The 20464-nt window shown below is 32.2% G+C and overlaps 5 protein-coding genes across 5 annotated transcripts; 1 reads left to right on the top strand and 4 right to left on the bottom strand.

Annotated features, from left to right (window-relative positions):
- Positions 1 to 747: 747 nt before the first annotated feature.
- LOC108852446 (uncharacterized) lies at positions 748 to 1540 on the bottom strand. Its single transcript, XM_018625953.2, has one exon. The coding sequence runs from the start codon at positions 1423 to 1425 to the stop codon at positions 919 to 921; it is 507 nt and encodes a 168-aa protein (XP_018481455.2). The 5' UTR covers positions 1426 to 1540; the 3' UTR covers positions 748 to 918.
- A 6811-nt stretch (positions 1541 to 8351) lies between these two features.
- Positions 8352 to 9374, bottom strand: LOC108851596 (40S ribosomal protein S27-2). The gene is made up of 4 exons (XM_018625053.2): positions 9238 to 9374; positions 9036 to 9137; positions 8923 to 8951; positions 8352 to 8625 (listed from the first exon to the last, which is right to left on the bottom strand). Exons 1-4 carry the CDS (start codon positions 9238 to 9240, stop codon positions 8505 to 8507), a joined length of 255 nt encoding a protein of 84 aa, XP_018480555.1. The 5' UTR covers positions 9241 to 9374; the 3' UTR covers positions 8352 to 8504.
- Positions 9375 to 9578: 204 nt separating this feature from the next.
- Positions 9579 to 12476, bottom strand: LOC108853640 (uncharacterized). The gene is given in 3 exon segments (XM_057007734.1): positions 9579 to 11656; positions 11710 to 11981; positions 12164 to 12476. Coding segments are annotated over 3 exon segments (2394 nt in total). The 5' UTR covers positions 12384 to 12476; the 3' UTR covers positions 9579 to 9754.
- Positions 12477 to 12780: 304 nt separating this feature from the next.
- Positions 12781 to 15692, bottom strand: LOC108849631 (uncharacterized). The gene is made up of 12 exons (XM_018623216.2): positions 15542 to 15692; positions 15012 to 15073; positions 14776 to 14902; positions 14559 to 14686; positions 14301 to 14473; positions 14071 to 14188; positions 13875 to 13956; positions 13717 to 13778; positions 13562 to 13634; positions 13383 to 13466; positions 13205 to 13285; positions 12781 to 13082 (listed from the first exon to the last, which is right to left on the bottom strand). The coding sequence occupies exons 2-12, from the start codon at positions 15047 to 15049 to the stop codon at positions 12903 to 12905; spliced, it is 1146 nt and encodes a 381-aa protein (XP_018478718.2). The 5' UTR covers positions 15050 to 15073; positions 15542 to 15692; the 3' UTR covers positions 12781 to 12902.
- A 3544-nt stretch (positions 15693 to 19236) lies between these two features.
- Positions 19237 to 20372, top strand: LOC108851449 (ras-related protein RABA4c). Its single transcript, XM_018624882.2, has 2 exons — positions 19237 to 19619; positions 19813 to 20372. Exons 1-2 carry the CDS (start codon positions 19393 to 19395, stop codon positions 20255 to 20257), a joined length of 672 nt encoding a protein of 223 aa, XP_018480384.1. The 5' UTR covers positions 19237 to 19392; the 3' UTR covers positions 20258 to 20372.
- The last annotated feature ends 92 nt before the right edge of the window (positions 20373 to 20464 follow it).

The raw sequence follows: 20464 nt of genomic DNA, 5'->3' as shown, positions 1-20464 counted from the left end.
TGGGCCATATTTTCCACACTAATTTATGTTGGCCCATTAACTTGCGATTAACCTTTCACGAAGGCCACGTCCAGAATCTTATTCTAAAACGGATCGTTATAACTTATTAAGCACTCACTAACCCCCAACGTTCCCTCGTTTCTACGACAATATTAGTCCTAGGCGTTTTATTCGGACCCCAAAACCCAATCCAAAACTGTCCCAAAAAATTTCGGTTCGAAAGAACCAAACTGATTACTGTACTCTATTAGGTCTTGTGGATGACCCGCAGATTAAACCCGACCTGATCCGAATCTGAAACCCGACAGATATTCGATATGCCAAAACTTCTAATATTACATTAAGTATATTTAAATGTTTTAGTTTTGATGCATGATTATATTAAGTTATTTCCTGATTATATGTTTTAGTATATAACCCGACCAGAAGACCGGAATGTCCAACTTCTAATATATAGTATTAGGTTATTTTCTTGATTATATTTTTTAGTTTTGATAACTTTCTTGACCCCAAAAAACCATAAAGATGATGTATATAAACTTGTTCCAAAAACAAGCTAAATTAATAAACATAAATACGAATTTAAAGCGACTTAGGCAGACCAAGAAAACAAACATACACATCATGAATCATGATATATAAATATGTTGAGTTGAGTAAGTGAAACGAAGGACGGATAATATTTATGACCTTGGGTATGTGAAGCCAAATAGAAAAATAAGAATAGTTCTTTCAACCCCAACTTGATAACTGAAAAGAACATTAATAGATCATAATATTTGATCCTAGCAAATAAGAGGCACAAAGGATTTATGATCAAGAACACACAATATGAACGTTAGCAAAGACCGTAGTATGAATATATTCTTCATATCTGTGTGACAACAGCATGCACGTGTGTACATATAGATATGATTTTTAAGTGCCTCTGGCTAGCATTTCCTGATACCTCTTGAATGACAAGAGTTTTTGAAGCTTCATCTGCTTATGAAATCTTGAAATGAAGAGATCTGCGACATGGTCGATCTCATCTTCTAGCTTGAAACTCGCTCCTTCTTCTTCCTTCGAGCTCCTCACCATATCTATCACAGAACTTCCTTGACATTCATCCAACTCCTCAAAATCCTCTTCTCCTTCGAACAACTTGTGAGTCATATCAGGATACTTTTCGTTTCCCTCCTCTTGTACGTCGTAACTCTCATGGTTAGCCACTGTGGATACCCCATTATTGTATAGGATTATAGCCTTGCTCTCGTCTTGGTCGTGGTCGGTGTCTTGGCCTTGATCTGCATGACCTAGGAGGTTGTGGATCTTGTTGGAAATAGAACGGAAACCGAGCTTCTTGTCTTTCACGAGGGACAACATGAGGAGTCTTGTTTTGAAGGCACTCGTGATCTGTTTGATCCATGCCTTGGCTTTCTTCATTTTTCTCTTTGTAAGAGCTATAAGCTTGAAATCAATGATTGTTAATGGTGTTTCTTCTACGGTGAAAGATGATGTTGCTTACTTAGAATGGAAAGGAACATTGGTGGTGAGAGCCTTGAAGGGTTTATATAGGATTAGGAGTGCACTCAAAAGGTTACGTACGGTCACGAGTCGTGGTGTTATGAGTCTTGTCGTATTTGTTTAATTATATATGGTTTACTTAATGGCGGAGCAATCTTCCCAAAATTCGACACGTGGAGGTAGACCATTGATGCAGTGGATCACTTGCTTTTTCTGTGTAACCTTTATGGCTTTATGTCACGTTCCTTCATCCAATTGCATCGTGCCTACATTTGAAGAACGTATGCATTTGAAATGTCTTTAATTTGTTAAATGAATCTCAAGATGCTAGTTTCATGTTAACCTGGTTTTATAAATGTAACCTAACGGGTTACTTTGGCGATGAGTCGAATGAGTTCTTTCTCGTGAAGTTTCAGACCTACTATTAAATTTTAAACGAAAATAAAAATATGTTTTATCTTTTTTTTTTTTTGACTAAAAAATATGTTTTATCTTTCGATCATAATTCATGTTCTTTAGACTTTACGTCATAATAATACAAAATATGGTAAAATGAAGCTGTCTCGAACTGATTGTCTAGTTCACGAGGACAGATTTTCAAAGGTGAAATGAAATCTATTATGCTAATAGTTTGAAGTGTTACTAAGGTAAATAAACCTTTCTAGGAGGTTTATTTGGTAAGAACGTATGTAAATATAACATGCCAGTGTTTAAAACATACTTGCATCTTATTTTATTAACTAGGTGATTTTCCCGTGCTCATGCACGGGTATAAATACTTATAAAGTAAATATATTATAATAATTTATTTATATTATTATAATTTATTAATTTTAAATTTTTTTAACTATTTTGTTATTTATATTATAATCGATATCCATGGTTTATTTTATGTAACATTATGTTATTTTAATTAAATGTATAATTTTGGATATATAATATCTCGATTGTTTGGTTATTATTTGGATATATCATATAACATTTACTGTTTCAATTCAACTAAGATATTTTTGTAATACAAATTAAAATTTTGATTTTTTTTTTAATTTTCATGTAGTTTGATTCTTATCTTAGATTTATATATATATATATATATATATATCTATTTAATAAGATTATGTATAATTTAATGTATATGTTGTTTTGATAATTAAATAGTAAAAATAAACTGAAAGTGTCGATCAATTCAAAGTTACATAAATAAATATAACAATGATACTTAATTGCAATAGTTGGTCAATATATTTATAAAATTATTTGAGAATTTCATATTTATTTAGTAATATGTTGAGTCGTTTTATAATTTATATATATAAAAATATCACTATAAGTGAAAATATATTATTTTTTGTTTACGGTTTGACTTTTTGTAAAAAAATTGGATTGGTTTAATTACTCATTTATTGGTATTTCGAGTTACATATGAATCAAATTCAAGTATAATTATTTCTAATCTATTTCAACCAAATCATATTAATTGTATTCATTGCATTTGTTTGGTTTTCATCTTAGATGTGTATATATATTTATAAATTTCTAGTTATAAATAGCTCCAAGAAAATGTTAATTTTATAGGACTTAGTAATTTAATATATGTTAATTTTAAAAATAAAATTAACAAAATAAAGTAATTATATGTACAGAATTTCATAAAAACATAAATGATACATTCTAAAAAGAAAGATTAATTATTTACTATCATATCAAGATTATTTTCTAAAGTTTTCCTTTTTCATAAAATCACATTATATTTAAAATATTTTCGTTTTAAGTTTTATAAATATTCACTTTATCATATATGTTATTTGAAGATTATAAAAGGGAACATAAAAAGAAGATTACATTAAATTTTGTTCACTAAAGATATCTTAATATCATTATTTATGTTATTTAAATTATTTTTTAATAATTTGAGATATAGATTGATTTAGATAAAATGCTTCACACTTTTAAAATATATATTATGTTGTTTAAGGTTATGTTTTAAAAGGGGAAATTGTTTCTTTCATTTAAAATCAAGATTATTTTGTAAAATTTCCTTATTATGAATTATACTATATATTTTTCGTTTTTAAAATTTAAAATTTTCTTTTATATAAGTTATTTGAAAAAAAGTAAAAGGAAACCCTAAATAAAAAAGGAAAAATAAGATAAAATAAATATTTAATAATAATTAGATATATTTGATTCATTAAGAGTATCATTGTAATCAACCACCGTGAGAGTTAACGTGAGCGCGACACGTAGAAAAGTGACTTCTCAAATAATATTATAGAGATTGGTTTTTTAGTCCGCATACAATACAACCTTGAGCCTTCACACATAATTTTTTTGTATAGAACCTTCATACATAATTAACAACTAGATCGTGACCTGCTCGACCGAGCGGGTGTTAATTTTTTTAATCTTTGTTCATACTAAATGTTATACATGATTGCTATGTGTATTAATTTTAAATTTTGAGAAATAAAAATGTGTTTAAATGTGTTTAAATAAACAATGTGTACTAATGTGATTCTTTTGGTACGCTGCTGCAATCTTTACACCATATAAAACAGAAAAAGAAACAGATTTATAAACCAATAGAATAGATAAAAACTTATAAAAGCTGAAACAAATGCAAGTACAGATTCATCAGAGAGGATGCACTCAAATGTGTCGTCTCCAAAACCGGTGTTTTGTTTCCAACAATGAAGAATTTTAACTCGAATTTTCCAATTGTTTCTTAAAGGTTTCACACCATCTATCATAACTAAAGTGCTTTCGACGTTGTGTTTATTTGGGAGTTTTTGTGAATGTCGTATGGTGAATAAGAAGTCAAGTATTTATAGACAAATTTTTGTGAGGTGAAAAAGAATATTTCACATTCAATTAAATCAACCATAATAAATAAAAATATCACAATTTGATCGACTCCTAGATTTTCGCTTGGATAAAATATACTTGGAGAAGGGGATTTTCCATAACTGATTATTTAAACAACTTGGAGAAGGGTTTTTCTATAAAAGAATATTGACTGTATTTTTAAAGGAAAGGAATATCCGATAATCAATTACATTAACCATAGTAAATACTAAGAACATCGATTTTATTGTTTCCTAGATTTTAGGTTTGATAGAATAAACTTGGAGAAGAATATTTTCTATAACTGATTTTTAAAACTTGCGATATTATTAAATCTGATATTGTAGACATGTTAAATCAACTTGGAGAAATGGTTTTGCTATAAAAGATAATTTAGTGTATATTTTAGAATTGAGAGATTCAAATTTTTAAAGGAACAATATGGACCAATCTTAAGAAGAATTATATATAATTGCAATATGGACAAACAGATGAATTATATATAATTGCAATGTGGACCAATCTTAAGAAGCTGGATGAGTGTGAGTAGGGCTGGGCAAAAAATCCGAACCGAAAAACCGAACCGAACCCGATCCGAAAAAGTAGCACCGAACCCGAACCAAAATTGATTAAATATCCGAACGGGTTCAAAATTTCGATATTTAAAGAACCGAAACCGAACCCGATCCGAACCGAAATATTTTGGGTACCCGAATGTATCTGAAATAAATTTATATACTTAAATATATACATTGTTTTTATATATAATGTATATTAAAAATGTTAAAAATATATAAGATACCTTTAAGTTTTCCAAAATACTCGAAAAATATATGCAAATAATCAAAAGTAAATGTTTAAAATAGCTAAAGTATACTGAAAACACCAAAATAGTTAAATATCTATTGATTTTTTATCCAAATATTCAAAGAAAACCAATTTATATGTTAAATTAAGGTATTTTGACATATATGTTATGAATATTTATATGTAATATATTATCTTTCTTATAGATTTTGAAAATTTAAAGTATATAATGAATTTTGAAAATTTAAAAACATTTTAAATGGGTTATCCGAACCCGAACCGAACCCGAACCGAAATTTAGAAATATCCTATTGGGGATGAAATCTTTGACCCCGAAAACCGAAACCCGAATGGACTGAACCGAAACCCGAATGGGTACCCGAACGCCCAGCCCTAAGTGTGAGCATGATGGTTTTATTACAAATACTATGTCTAATTTGTATATGATCATGGCAGGGATTATGGTTGCACATTTGAGTTGATCTGATATATTAGTATCTAATTTCTATGTATATGATGATTTATATGTATCTTAGTATTCTTACTATATATATATTATATATAATTTCAATATGGACAAACAGATGAATAGTACGTATTTCATAGGAATGGTATCTATATATTATATCTATATATTATATATAATTGCAATATGGACAAACAGATGAATTATGTATAATTGCAATATAATTGTAAGATTTAGTTTCAGAGCAATGGTACGTATTATATTCTTAGTATATAAATCAACATGTAATAATGGTACGTATTAAATCCATATGTAATAATATATGGAAACCATATATAGTATGTATTATAAATAAGGGATGATGTTTAATTTAAATATAAGAGGTCCATCTTTAGAATCCACCTAGAATAAGTTGTAATGTTTCTGTTTTAATAAGATAGATGAACAAATACAAATATGTATCTACAACTATAAAACCGAACATTCAAAACAATGAATAAGTGAATTTTCGCGATGATTTGGATTATTGGATACAAAGCCTTATTCGAAAATTATGATGTTATTTAACAAAATGATTCGGCAGAATTAACTTATACTCCACATGTTTACAATTGTCAAACTCATCATACTTGCTAATAAGTGCCAAATTAGACTATTTAGTGCATTTAACAAAATTGATCAATACTATTAAAGCAGAATCCCTAATAGGATTCTACCCTTGAATATTTGAGTTATTTACAATGGTATGCCATTGTTATTTAATTTTAATGCTCTATTTTTTATTTAACTAATCAAAAGAATATTCCCAAGAAATATATTTGGAAACCATTTTGCTCCCCTATTAATGTTGCCTAACAAATATTGAGTCATTAATGCACCTAATCATGTATTCCTTTATGATTCTTATTAACTTTTCATTTTGTGTATTAAATGTTTTACCAAAATATTTTCATAACTGTATATATTGTCCAATTTTTTTTGTGTTTTTTATAAAATTTTAATAATACACATTGAGAATATTTGTTTGACCGTGAATTATTTATCCTAAATATTTGTACATCACTCTACTTTTTATAATCCAATCTTAATAAATTGTACAAATATATTTTTGAGAATCTATATTATTAAGATATATATATAACTTTAAATTAATTTTATTTCTACGTATTATATTATGGATTATATACATATCAATAACTGATATCTATTTAGTGAAATAATAAAAAAAAAATAGATTTTACATCAATATATTAAATTGGATTTCATATATATTGGTCACTGATTGGTTCAATCAATTAGTTTGGGGTTTAAGGGTTTTTTTCCAGTTTTATCTGATTGGTTCAATCAATTAGATTTTACATCTATATAGATAACTCTTTAACTCCAAACATGGTTACATATCAGATCACTGGATTTAGCGGTTCGACCATTGATCCGAAACGGATATAAAATCGCTATTTAAATGCAATAATATTTTAAACAGAAAAATTCATTTCAAATTATCAAAACAGGAGAACATTGTTATTGATACTTTTATCAAAAATATCCCGCGTTTTCAAAACGCGGGTCAAAATCTAGTATTCAATAAAGTCCTCAAGGAGTCCAAAATCATTATCCACTTCTCAATTAAAAATTGATTAATGTGATTAACTTTACCTTTGACAGCAACTTGACAACTAAACTAGCAAAAAGTGTCATTTGTTACCCCTAAAAGAAAGAAGTTTCATCCAATTTGTAAAAAAGAGATATCAGAATACGAAAGATGTTTCGTTAAAGTTACAGACCACTTAAGAGATCGGTGACGTAAATTCATTGTACTTCACTACTGCTTCTCTTAAAAACGCTTTTAACAATTACTTTTTATATATTTTATTTTCTTTCTTTTGAAAGATAATTCTTTATGTACTTTCTCTATGAAACTGGAGAAGGAAAACACAGAAGAAAGGTGGAAACTGAATGCATGTGATGGTTTCGTATTATTGTGGCGAAGTGTTTGCGCACTTACTTGACTCGGTCTCACATTTCAAGACGCCGCGGAATTTCATTTGTTCATGATATTTAAAGCTTTATAAGATTCTCTTAACACTTTATAGCTACACTTTGATCCTTTAGATTTCTAAGATATTATTTTAGACATTATACTTTGTCTTGTCGTCTATCAGACATTAGTTAGTGTGATTCCAAATTCACACCTCACACTCAATTAGATGTTTAGATATGTTTACTTTTTCTTAGCTATCGCTAAGGTATTTGCTTTAATCACCAGTTTGAATCTGATGTCGGGAAGGTAATATAATTTACTAGTTCTAGTCTTTCGGCTCAAAGGAACTACGGTCGAAAAGGCACATAAATCTTGTCAATTAAAAAAAAAAAAGCATCTAATATTTGATGCATTTGAGGTTCCAATAACAGGCCCATTAGATGCGTTCAACAAGGTCCAAATAGGCCCAAGAGAGCATTTGGTAGAAGGGAGCCATGCATCAAATTAGAAAAATACTAATCTGTTGCGTTCAAGACTCGAACAGCTTATAACTTCTTCAAAGACGAGTGTGCAAATTTCTTCTAGCAATTTCACAGTGCTTTTCACAAGCAATTAAATTGTACATATACAAGGAAATAAACTTCTTTTCACTTCTATCAATGGCTATTTATTCAATCGCATGACAAAACCAACATGCAATACAATGAACAAGAAACCAGACAAAAGTGAAGCAGCCTGAGATTGATGAAAACTAAAATAAAGCATAGGATTAATAACTCAACTAGTTTTCATGTATTCAAAATCTTTTCATAAGAAACATAAGAAACGTCACAAGACAATAACAATAACTAGAAAAACCAAACTGAACATCACAGCAACATTTTTGAAAAGATGATGATTTCACTTTTTCCTGAAAGAGCAACCCTCAGTGAGCCTTGCTTTACCACCGGTGGGCTGGCACAGAACAGTCTGACAGTTTCCACATACTACAACTGTTTGAGAGTGGCTGAACACAGTTGTTCTGCAAATGAACACAAAAGCAATGCGTCACTAAAGTGTAACCTCTTCACATCACTACTACTTACTACAAAAGTCTCTTGTCAATTAAAAAAAAACCTCAAGAAACAACATCCAACTCTGTTTGAAAAATCAACATGTTTAATTAAAAACATACTACTTACAGATTAATCCTAATACTAAAATAGTAATCCATATTCAACATTCAAATAAACAATCAAGTAATCAACAACAATGTACAGATTATATAGAAAACAATCAAGTAATCAACAACAATGTACAGATTATATAGAAAACTCACATGTTGAAGCATCCCTGGCACTTGACGTCCTACAAACATAAAACGAAAAATCAGATTTATTGGCATCGCATCCAATCATGTCTTACGGGGATTACGGAGGGAGAAAAACGTACCATGAAGAAAGAGTTGGGAGATTGCACAAGACGCTTGAGCTTGTGCTTTCTCTTCTCCAGCTCAGCTGGAGGGTTGAGGAGGTCGATGTCATTTTGGAGAACCTGTGAGAGAGAGAGAGAGAGCCACAGATCCAAACTAAACTCAGAAATTCATGAGGAACATAAGGGTAATAAAAGGAGAAACGAAGCCAGGAAACTTCACCATGATTGCTTCCGGAAATGCGAAGAAGACGACTTGGTGAAAACCCTAAATGGAGGATGCAGCTTGTTTCACTCTACGATGCGGCTGCGCAGGGATGTTTTAAGGACTATATATATCTGTGTGTGACAAAACATTGGGCCCAATAGACCAAGCCCATTTATACATTGCGTGGAGCTAAAGTTTTTACCAATTGGGCTTTCTTCCGACTTTTCCGGTTTTTGTTTTAATTATGCTTGGTTTGATTTCGGTTCAATTTTTTTTTATAGTAACGGAGGTTTAACGTCGGATCAAGAAGCTTTGGAATACAAAACCAAGTGTAGATTATGAGCTCCATTACTTATGCTTCATTAAGATCTTTACAAAGATTGCAAAACAAAAAAAAGTTTCTCTACTTTCCAGTTCCAAAATCCCAAAGTAAGACTGTTTCTTTCCAACATTCACAACCTACACTTGTAGATTCTGCGGAGTGATAGATGCAAACTTATAAAAACTTGGATGCCGAATTCAAATGTTCCTTTCATATCAGACTTGCTGTTGATATCTCAGCATTCAACTGTAGATACATCTCGTTCGTCTCATAGTAATCCATCTCCAGAGACGAAAGGGTATCTGTTGGTGGGCCTTTTAGTTCTTCTCCATCTTCCACTGAAACCAAGTTATCATCACCAAAACCTCCGTTGTCGCAGTCTACTACAACAGTCTTAGATCCTTCCGTGAAGAGTGACTCAAAGAGACACATGCTGTCTGAGACTTTTCTCTCTGAATTAAACTTCACATCCAGAACAGGAGCTAGGAAGTCGACCGAAGAGGTATTAGGTTGAAAACCGAGAACACTCTTCAAAACATCACCCGTTTCAGGTTCTTCTTCAGATTCTTTAGTAGTTACATTTGAACTCGCGAGCTCGTGATCCAAGGAATCGGGATTCCTGCGCTCATAACTATATTTCTCGCTCTCTGAATAATGATCAGCTTTTGCGCTTGATGTCACTGCATCTCCATCTAACCCATAGTCACTGACGCCAACCACAGTCTCACCATCTGCATAACCTCCCACAGTATCACCCAGTGTTTCAGGAACATCATTAATCATTTCCTGAGAACCTTCTTCATTACAAAGAGTAATCCCAGGCTCTTTCCGTGGAGAAGTTGGGCTCTCCGAGGCAGAGGATGTGTTTCCCAACTCCTCTGCTGCAACTTGGCTTTTGTCTGGATGGGAATCAGTCTGAGGTTCCTCTTCCGTCTCCATGTCATCTTCATCTGAAAAATCAGGGGCTCTTACTACGAGGGCTTGGCTGAATTTTCCGTCCGTGATTGAAGTTGAAGACAACAATCCAGTAAGTGCAGATGCCAAAGCATCATTTATAGACACTGAACGTTTTGGATTCTCTTCCAAAGATCCTTCCCCAAGAGAATGACTAACCTCCTCTTTACTGATCTCAGATTCAGCAGAAATCACCTCTCCTGAGATTGAGTTATTTTCATTCCTCGGTTCTACGAACTTTGTAAGAATATCATCCGGTTTGTTCTTCGGCTGTACAACAGCATAATCTTCACCCTTGTCTATACTAGCGGAGTCAGGAACAACTGTTGTAGCACAAGAAGCCAATTGTGGATTATCTGTGTTTTTGTTCAATCCATCCAACTGATCGGTTTCAGAAGTTTTATCTGTATCACTGCCCTGAGAGCCCAGATTGGGTACTTTTGTTTGATCAAGCAATTCAGATTCAAATGACTTCTTGCCTAGCTCTTCAAGTTTCTCCTCTACTAGCTGGAGCCTTGCGTCAATACTACAGATAGGTTTCAACATCCGATCTTCAAAACTTGTCAAGATAGTTTCTAACCTGCTTACCTTGTTCACAAGCTGATGGAGTATAGTTTCCACATTACTGCAAGATACATCACGTTTGATTTCTGCTTCAGGTACTCGTGTTGCATCAGCATGCTTTGCAAGCGTATTGGCTAAAACTGGTAAGTCCACTCCTTTCTGATCAGCGCTAGCGAAATCTGGCTCCTGCTGAATCTCATTCACAGTCTTATCTGATCCACTCGAATCTCCTAAACTAGCTGGATTCCTGCTGTTGGACTGTCCGAAAACTTGTCTGTCATGCTCTTTTCTGACATCTTTTCCTCGGGACATCTGTAAGAGAGCGGGCATAAACATAGCCATAAACGCACTACTGGATGAGTTTCCTGTTTCACCTGTTTCTTCCTTCTCTGACTCACTCGGATCAACAGGATCAGCAAAAACATAAACTTCATCAACAAGCGCACATCTTTTATCCTGAAGCGAGAGAAGACGGAGTGTAATGGAAACACAAGGCTCTGCATCATCGATCTCTGCAGTTGCTTCATAAAGATCCTGAAAATCATTTCCCCCATTAACACCAATTATTTACATAAAAAGTAGTATAGAGAGATACTAAAGCCAAAGTTCCTTAAAAACCTCTTTACCTGTTGACCTAATTGTGGAACTGATTTCACTTCAACCCAGTCATCTTCCTTGGTCTGTCCTTTCCCATTAGCTTTGACCTTCTTCGCCATCGGATCATCATCCTCACCCGGTTCCACTCCATTCTTAGAAGCTTCTTCATCTTCTTCTTCTTCTTCTCTCACTGCAACGCCACATCGAACTGTACAGAGGTATTCTCTATCATCTCGCTTCTTTTTGTTGTAATAAACTTCGTATACACGTGCACTACTTCGGATATAGACTTGCCTTACTTCATATTCTTGTGCAAACGTAACTGCAACCAAAATCACAACATCAACAATGCTAGAGACATCCACTACTAGTAGATAAGATTCTCACACCGATAACACTACCGATCTACTTCAATCTATAACCGGATTCAAAATCATGGAGAATAACGAATAAAACAAAATAATCGGAAGTAAAGTACAAAAAAGCGGAGATCAAGCACCGTACTGGTGATTTCACAAGGATCTCCGTTAGGAACCGGAGGGAGCAGAAGCAGCGGTGACTTGGCCACGGGGATGATTCCGTTTCCGTCGTCGGATTCGTGGTTTGCGGTGGTAGTCGAGAAGGATGACTCGAAGGAGACGGAGTCTGTGAGGGAACCGCCCGCGAGAGTCCAGTTTGTAGTGTAATTGATAACGGCGTCGTGGTTGGTCGCATCCATCACCATTTTCTCGCTCTGATTCCGGAAGGTTTTGGGTTGAAGGGAGATTTTGGATCCAAATTGAAGAGATCATCATCACTGTTCATATGCCTAAACATTCGGTTCGGTTTGGATTTAAACCGGTTCATTCAGTTTTAGATTATCGGTTTGCTTATTCAATTGGTTCGGTATTTATACTAAAAACCAGCAAATACCCGAAAATATCATCAAATGATGACAGTGTGTAACATTGTATTGTAACAGTGACAGATGCATTTGTATTTGCAGCAATCGAAAATATCATCAAATGATGACAGTGTGTAACATTGTATTGTAACAGATTCATAAGTTGAAGACATTAGGTAGACATAAGTTGAAGACATTGTATTGTAACAGATGCATTGGTATTTGCGGCAATCGGAAAAAACAAAAGATATTAGGTAGATAGAGCATTTGTAATGAAAGGTATGGCTTATACATTGAGCAGCTTTCTAATGATTTAATGATCATATTAGAAGTACAAATATATCTAACAAAAAAGATTCGTCATTCCTCAATAACAGGTCCTGCTAGCTCTTTGGGTGATTCTCTTTGGTAAGGTGGAGGTAACAAACGTCGTACGTCCGCAAAGAGATCTTCACGCCCAGTAACCTCTCTGACAACAGATGAATCCAGGACAAAGTCTGGTATTGACGGTAACACCTCGTCCAAGAATGATTTCATTGTCTGCAAAACACAAGAGGTGAGTGAGTTAACAAGTTCTTGGTAGAGCAAAAGTAACAGACAAGTGATAAGTTTATTTGTATAGCAAGAGTAACAGAGAAGAGTGTCAGAGAGAATTGACTAACGGTGCAATGCAAGAGAGCAGCATCGGTTCTACGTTTCCACTGGCCATTTCCAATCTCTGAGTGGAACAAATTGATCAATGGCTGCAAACAAAAAGTTTTTGCTTCTGTTATAACACGCTTGTGTCATCGGATAGGTAATAATAACTTCAAAAATAGAGAGCCTTGGAAACACCATTACCCTCACTATGTCACGAAGATTTGGTCCGCGTTTTCCATATTTCCCGAGAACTGACTCCCCATAGACTTGATACTTTTCAAGAACCTACACATCATTTACAGACAACAAATCACATCATATGTTGTAGATCAGATGTCAATTAAAATCGTTGATCTCAGATAAGTAATCTTTCTCAAAACCTGTCGCCTTGTAATCCCACTGCTTGGAGATCCATATATTAAAGTATCGACGTGTCCCAAAATGTGCCAGGGACTGTTACACAAAACAGAAACAAATATTCATGTGATGTCGAACACAAATGTAAAAAAAGATACAGGAAAAGGCTTTCACATACTTGTAGTATGCGGCCCGCCCAAGCATAACGCCATGAGCTCCAGACCTCAATGCTGCATCTGCCTACAGGTAAATGGAAGAAGTGTAAATATTTGGCCTCCCTTGACACTTGAGTTTCGACTTTGGAATCAAAATAAAGATCCGTTTTAGAAACCTCACCTCAACCACAGAGTTTATGCCTCCATTTATTGTGAACTTCAAGTCTGGGAAATCACGCAATAGGGCAAAGAAATACTCGTATCTGCATTGTGCAGATGAAAAAAAAAAGTGAGATATTCTTTGGAAACAAGCTGAGTTAGAGCAATATATCTCTCCAAAATAGATAACCGTAAGAGATACATGAGCCAGCACGTACTTTAAGGGAGGAATTCGACGATTATCTGCTGGGCTAAGTCCAGACAATAACGCCTTTCGTGAATGTATGATGAAATGTTTAGTAGGAGATAATGAAGAAACTATATGAATGAAATCACCTGAATACAAAAATAACAATCGAAAAGGTAAAGTAAGTCAAACACATCCATAAGTGAAAGATAAAACACGGGAACATATAACTTGAAAAGATAGGTGTAAGGAAAAACTTACAAAGCTCATTATATGAATCGTGATCATCAACCCCTATTCGACATTTAACGGTGACAGTTGCATTGGTATTGGCAGCAATGACAGACATAGCCTCACCAACAAACTTCGGGTTAAGCATATGAACAGCACCAAAACATCCCCGTCCACTTACTTTTGGGCTTGGACATCCACAGCTACATAACAAACCAGCATGTCAGTAAACCAAGAGCACATTCATATGTAAAAGGCACCAAGTCTTATAGAATCAGTCACTCATACTTGAAATTAATTTCATCATAGCCGTAAGCATTAGCCAGCTTGGTTGCTTTAGCCAAGTTGTCCAAGTTTCTTCCACCAATTTGAAGAACAATGGGATGCTGGTCTGGAGAATACTCCAAAAAGCTGTCCTGAGCAGTACAACAGTAAACACATAAATCAAACGCGTCATAAACTCAAGATGTAATAATAAAAAAAAGCCCCCTAATCCATTGAGTACCAGGTTGTCTTCTTGGTAGACAATAGTTTCAGCTGCTAACATTTCCGTGTAGAGCCATGCGTGTTTTGATATCATACGTGCTAGGGTTCTGTAATGATTATCAGTCCATCCCATCATCGGGGCAATACTGAACATGAATAACAGAAAGAGAGGAAGTTTAAGACCATTCGCTTGCAGATAAACATAATTATCAGAAAAAAGAAAAAAAAAAAAAACTAAAACCGTCAGGCACATACCTGAACAGAGGAGGACGATAAGCATCTGAAACTGTCATGGCTAACAACCGCCTGACAATCAACTATACAAAGAATGTATACATTAGCTTGAAAGCAAAACAAAACGGGTGTCCTTTTGGTACCATAACAGTAAGACACGACATTCTGAAACAACAATTGCCATGAATCTCTAAGTCATATGCTACTTCTTCGACATTTATGAACTTTCACATGAGGTTCTTAATCATGGATTAGATCAGATCAGAGAGCATTATGTATCATTACATCAGATAAATCAAGATAACATTACATAATCCCACTGTTCCAACAAGTAGAAACTAAGCTAACATAGCATCAATCTCAGACCTAAATAAAGCAAATTGTGAATCTAAGTTTTTTCTAATGCTTAACATTACAGATAAGGTTTCACCATGAATTAAGCTCAGATTTTAGCGGTAGTTATAACGAGAGGCGATAAGTATCTTAAAAAGACGAACAGAGAAGCAGAAGAGTAGCTTCTAAAGCAGAGAAAGCATCAAAAAGGGACTCACGGTGGTGGAAACGACGAATACGGCGGACGAGTGGAGGAGAAAAACAGACAGAGAGGGTCGCAATTGTCGGGTTCGGTTCTTAGGTTTGTTTTTAGTTTGTTATCCAGTGCTCTTAAAAACCAGATCGAAATACGAACCGGTAACTTTTTTTTTCTGTATCAGTGGTTCGATCCGGTCTGACTGTGGCATGTGGTGTGATTCGGTGCTATGCTTGTAATCAAGGTCAGATATATTTAAGGTCCAATAAAAGATGAGGGCTCTAAAAACACTAAAATATTAAAATTAAATTTATAATATCTTGAAAACTAATGATAATCTTATTTTTAACAAAAGTTTGACAAAAAGAAATCTAATTTTTAAAATAACATTTTCATTTTAATATACAAATATTATTATGCTTATGAAAAATTGATCTAAAAACTAGTCATTTAGTTAATTATTATTATTATTTTGTATTTTTCAAATTAAAGTAAATCAAACACTATTTTTACAATGTTTTCTAAAGATGTATTTATAATTTTACATTTCTCTATAATAATAAATTAATAATTGTGAAGAAAACAAGCCTTTACCGTTTAAAGTAGGGGTGGGCATTTCGGTTTAGTTTTCGGGTTCGGTTTGAATTCGGTTTGGTTTGGGTAATTTGGGTTTTATGAAACTCAAACCAATTAAAACCAAACTAGTTTTGGTTTGAGTTCGGTTTGGATTTAATTCGGTTCAGTTCAGTTCGGTTTACATTTAGTTCGGTTTACATTATTATGGTCTAGTTTGGTTCGGTGTAGTTCGGGTTGGTTATAAAAAATGAAGGCATCAGTTTTATACTTTTATTAAAAAATAATCAACTCATAAACGATAGAGTGGGAATATAAAAACTTATGCAACATGATTTTATATATAATAGTATTATTTGAATCGTATTTATAATTTTTTTAAAAAGATATGGAAGTTATGAAAAAATGAAAAACGAAACTTTAACTAAAATTTACAATATGTTAATATATATATATATATATATATATATATATATATATATATTATTACTATATATATTGGATTATCGGTTTGGTTCGGTTTAAACCAAACCAAACCAAACCAAACCGTTCGGGTTGAATAAAACATAAACTAATTGGGTTACATAAAGAGCGCAGTTTGATTTTGTTCAGTTTAACTTCGGTTTGATTGGTTCGGTTCGGTTCGGTTTGGGTTTTTTGCCCATCCCTAGTTTAAAGATCAGAGGTTGTATTCAAAAGTGTGCTTGGCAACCATTGTAATAGCTTTTTTTTTTACTTTTCTTATTGATATTTTTTTTGTCAAACTAAAATGTTATATGTTCTACTAAAATAGAATTCTATTTATCGACAAATTTTTGGACTACTAAAATAATTATAATGATCCAATTAAAATTGACATCTTCAGTAATATAAGTTCAAAAATATAAGACTATAACCAATCATTTTTTAGTTTTAAATTAATATTTGATTGTTTAAATTGTTTTTGAACCATCCTATATTTTCTCAAATAAAATAAAATAATAATATTTAGATATCAAAATAAAAAGATTTTAAATATGTATATTCTAAAATTCGTAATCTATTTATATCTATATATCTTATATAATTATCAATATTTATAAAAAATCAGGTTTTCTATAACTATACCAAATATACGTGTAATAATATATATTTAACTATTCTAAGTTTCTCTAGTTTAATGGAAAGATAATACCTCTATATCAAGAAATCATATTTTAGAAGTATATATTTAATTAAAATATTTATTTATTTATAATATATTTTAATAGTTATGTAAGAAAAAAACCAGATTTTTTAACAATATTTATATCTTATAACCAAAAATGAAAATTGCAATTAAGAATTATCTTTTGTTATGTATTGTTATATACAAGAAGGTATTGCTTGTAATGAAGCTTATATCCTCAATATTGCCAATCAAAATGTTTTTTCTTTTAGACATGTTCCTAGAAAGTTAGTACATCAAGTTGATCAATTAGCAAATAGAGCTAGATTGTTTAAACAGCAATATGTAATCATTTGGTTCTCTGTATAAATCATTGTATCAGTTATTCAGGGTCAAATAAAATGAAATTATTGCAAAAAAAACAATATTAAATTTTAAAACAGTGTATTTTAAAATAAAATTACTATAATAATATCTTATCACAACTTTTGTAAACTATCAACAAGACTATATAAGTTCATATCAACAAGAAAACAAATAAAATTTTCATCATTTAAATTATATAAAATTCTACATTTTAATGTAAACTATAAATATTTGTTTATTTTTAGTGGGAAACCATCATATGTATTAAATGCTCTTAAAATACTAAATTGATTCCAATTTCAAAGAAAATAGTGAAATTTTTTTAAGAATCCTTCAAAAAGAATAATATATTTTATACGTCTAAAATAGATCTGGAAATGAATTTAAAAATATTTATTCATACAAATAGTATATAATTACCAGTAGAAATCTTTAAATCTGATAATAAAAATAAAACCGTAAATTTATACTCAACTCAATTAAAATTTAAAGTCAAGATATTTACAAGTAAGATTATTTACCAGTTTTATAAATTTAAATAATCAATTTTTGATTTTCGAAAAGAACAAGATCCATGTTTACAATACATATATTTATAGTTATATAAGAAAGAAACCAGATTTCTTAACAATATGTATATCTTATAATCAAAACTGAAAACTGCAATTAATGATTATATTTTGTTATGTATTGTTATATAAAATATTAAAATTTTAAAATGTATATTTTAAAAATAAAATCTATAATATATTTTATCACAAATTTTGTAAACTATCAAATTTTTTTTTATAAAATATACTATGTAAATTTGTATCAACAAGATTACAAGTAAAATTTTCATCATTTAAGTTATATAAAAATTTACATTTTAACGTAATCTCTACACTATAATTTTTTTGTGTGGATAATCATCATATGAATATCAAATGTTTTTAAAATATTAAATTAGTTCCAATTTCAAAGAAAACCGTGAAATTTTTTAAGAGTCTTTCAAAAATAATAATATATCTCACAATTATAAAAATAGATCTGAAAATGCAATTTAAAATATTTATTTATATAAATAGTATATAATTGTCAGTAAAAAATCTTTAAAGCTGATAATAGTAAGTAAAATCATAAATTTATATTCAACTCAATTAAATTTAAAGTCAAAATATTTACAGTAAGATTGTTTACCAGTTTTATAAATTTAAATAATCAATTATTGATTTTATAAAAAGAATAATACTTATGTTATATTAAAATAATTCATTTTTCAAATTTTAAAACATATTTCCGCATTTTAAAGCGGGTAATATCCTAGTATTTGTTGTTATCAAAAGTCAAAACTAGTATGATCGATCCAACTTGTTAGAAAATAATAGTAATTGAATTTTCTGTTCTATTTGAGGCAACTATAAATCTCCAAAAAAATCAAACTTGTTGAATGATGAATTGGTTACATTTTATTTTTCTAAAATTTTCTAAAATGGCAGTGGCCACCCCAAAATAACCAAATTTCCGTGATATATAATAAAGTAATTTTTAAAAATAAAGCGATAAAGGCACAAGTGGGGACCCACTTGGTTGACGTTCCCTCCTCGTTTCTTCCTCTCACGTCTACCGATGCTCCAAACCCACTTTCTTCTTTATAAATTACCTTTTTTCCCGGTCGTTCCATCTCTCTAACGTGCTGACCCAAATCAGATCTCGACTCTCTGCTCATTATCATCGACTCTCAAGTTTTTTCATTTGATCGCCTCTTTGAGCTCTACGTAAGCCCTCTGAGTTTTTGGCAAGAGAGGATGTCAAATCTCCATACCAATTTCAATCAGAAGATAGATTATGTGTTCAAAGTAGTCTTGATTGGCGACTCTGCCGTTGGCAAATCTCAGCTTCTCGCTAGATTCTCTAGGAACGAGTTCAGCATCGAGTCGAAAGCAACGATCGGTGTCGAGTTTCAGACGAGAACACTTACCATCGATAATAAAACTGTCAAAGCTCAGATATGGGACACTGCTGGTCAAGAACGGTACTTTCACTTTACCTTTCATTATTATAAAGACATATGATTTTTTATCCATTGCGTGTAAGTAAAGAATCATAGACACTCGTAACTTGTCAAAGAATCTATAAACCACTTGGTTTAAACGTTTTAGGTTTTGTAAAGTTTATAGGGTTTCTATGAACATTAGTTTTCCAATTTTTTTATTTATTTCTTTCAGGTACCGAGCTGTGACGAGTGCATACTACAGAGGTGCAGTAGGGGCAATGCTAGTGTACGACATAACAAAACGGCAGTCTTTTGATCATGTCGCGAGGTGGTTAGAAGAACTGAGAGGACACGCTGACAAGAACATTGTGATCATGCTTGTAGGGAACAAGACTGATCTCGGCACACTTCGAGCTGTACCAACCGAGGATGCCAAAGAGTTTGCTCAAAGAGAGAACCTCTTCTTCATGGAGACATCAGCTCTTGATTCCATCAATGTCGAGCCGTCTTTCCTCACGGTTTTGACTGAGATCTATAGGATAGTGAGCAAAAAGAATCTTGTTGCTAATGAGGAAGGAGAATCTGGTGGTGATTCCTCACTCCTGCAAGGAACTAAGATTGTTGTTCCTGGTGAAGAGGCTGAAGCTAAAGGAAAAGGATGTTGTGGGACATCATAGAATCATTTTGTCTTTTCTTGTGATCTCATTGGCCTCCTCTGTTTTGACTGCATAAATAATGTGTCTACTTTGTATGTAAGCTGTTGATTATAGAGTTGAAAGATTATAGACTCAACTGAGAACTGGATTCAATTAAACATACAAGTTATTTGATTATGGCAACTGAAGCTAAACCAAGTTAGATTAGTATATAGATAGGGGCATGGT

This window comes from Raphanus sativus, chromosome 4 (assembly GCF_000801105.2).
Source record: "Raphanus sativus cultivar WK10039 chromosome 4, ASM80110v3, whole genome shotgun sequence".
NCBI classification, from domain to species: Eukaryota; Viridiplantae; Streptophyta; class Magnoliopsida; order Brassicales; family Brassicaceae; genus Raphanus; species Raphanus sativus.
This window is presented reverse-complemented; position numbering and strand designations above follow the sequence as displayed.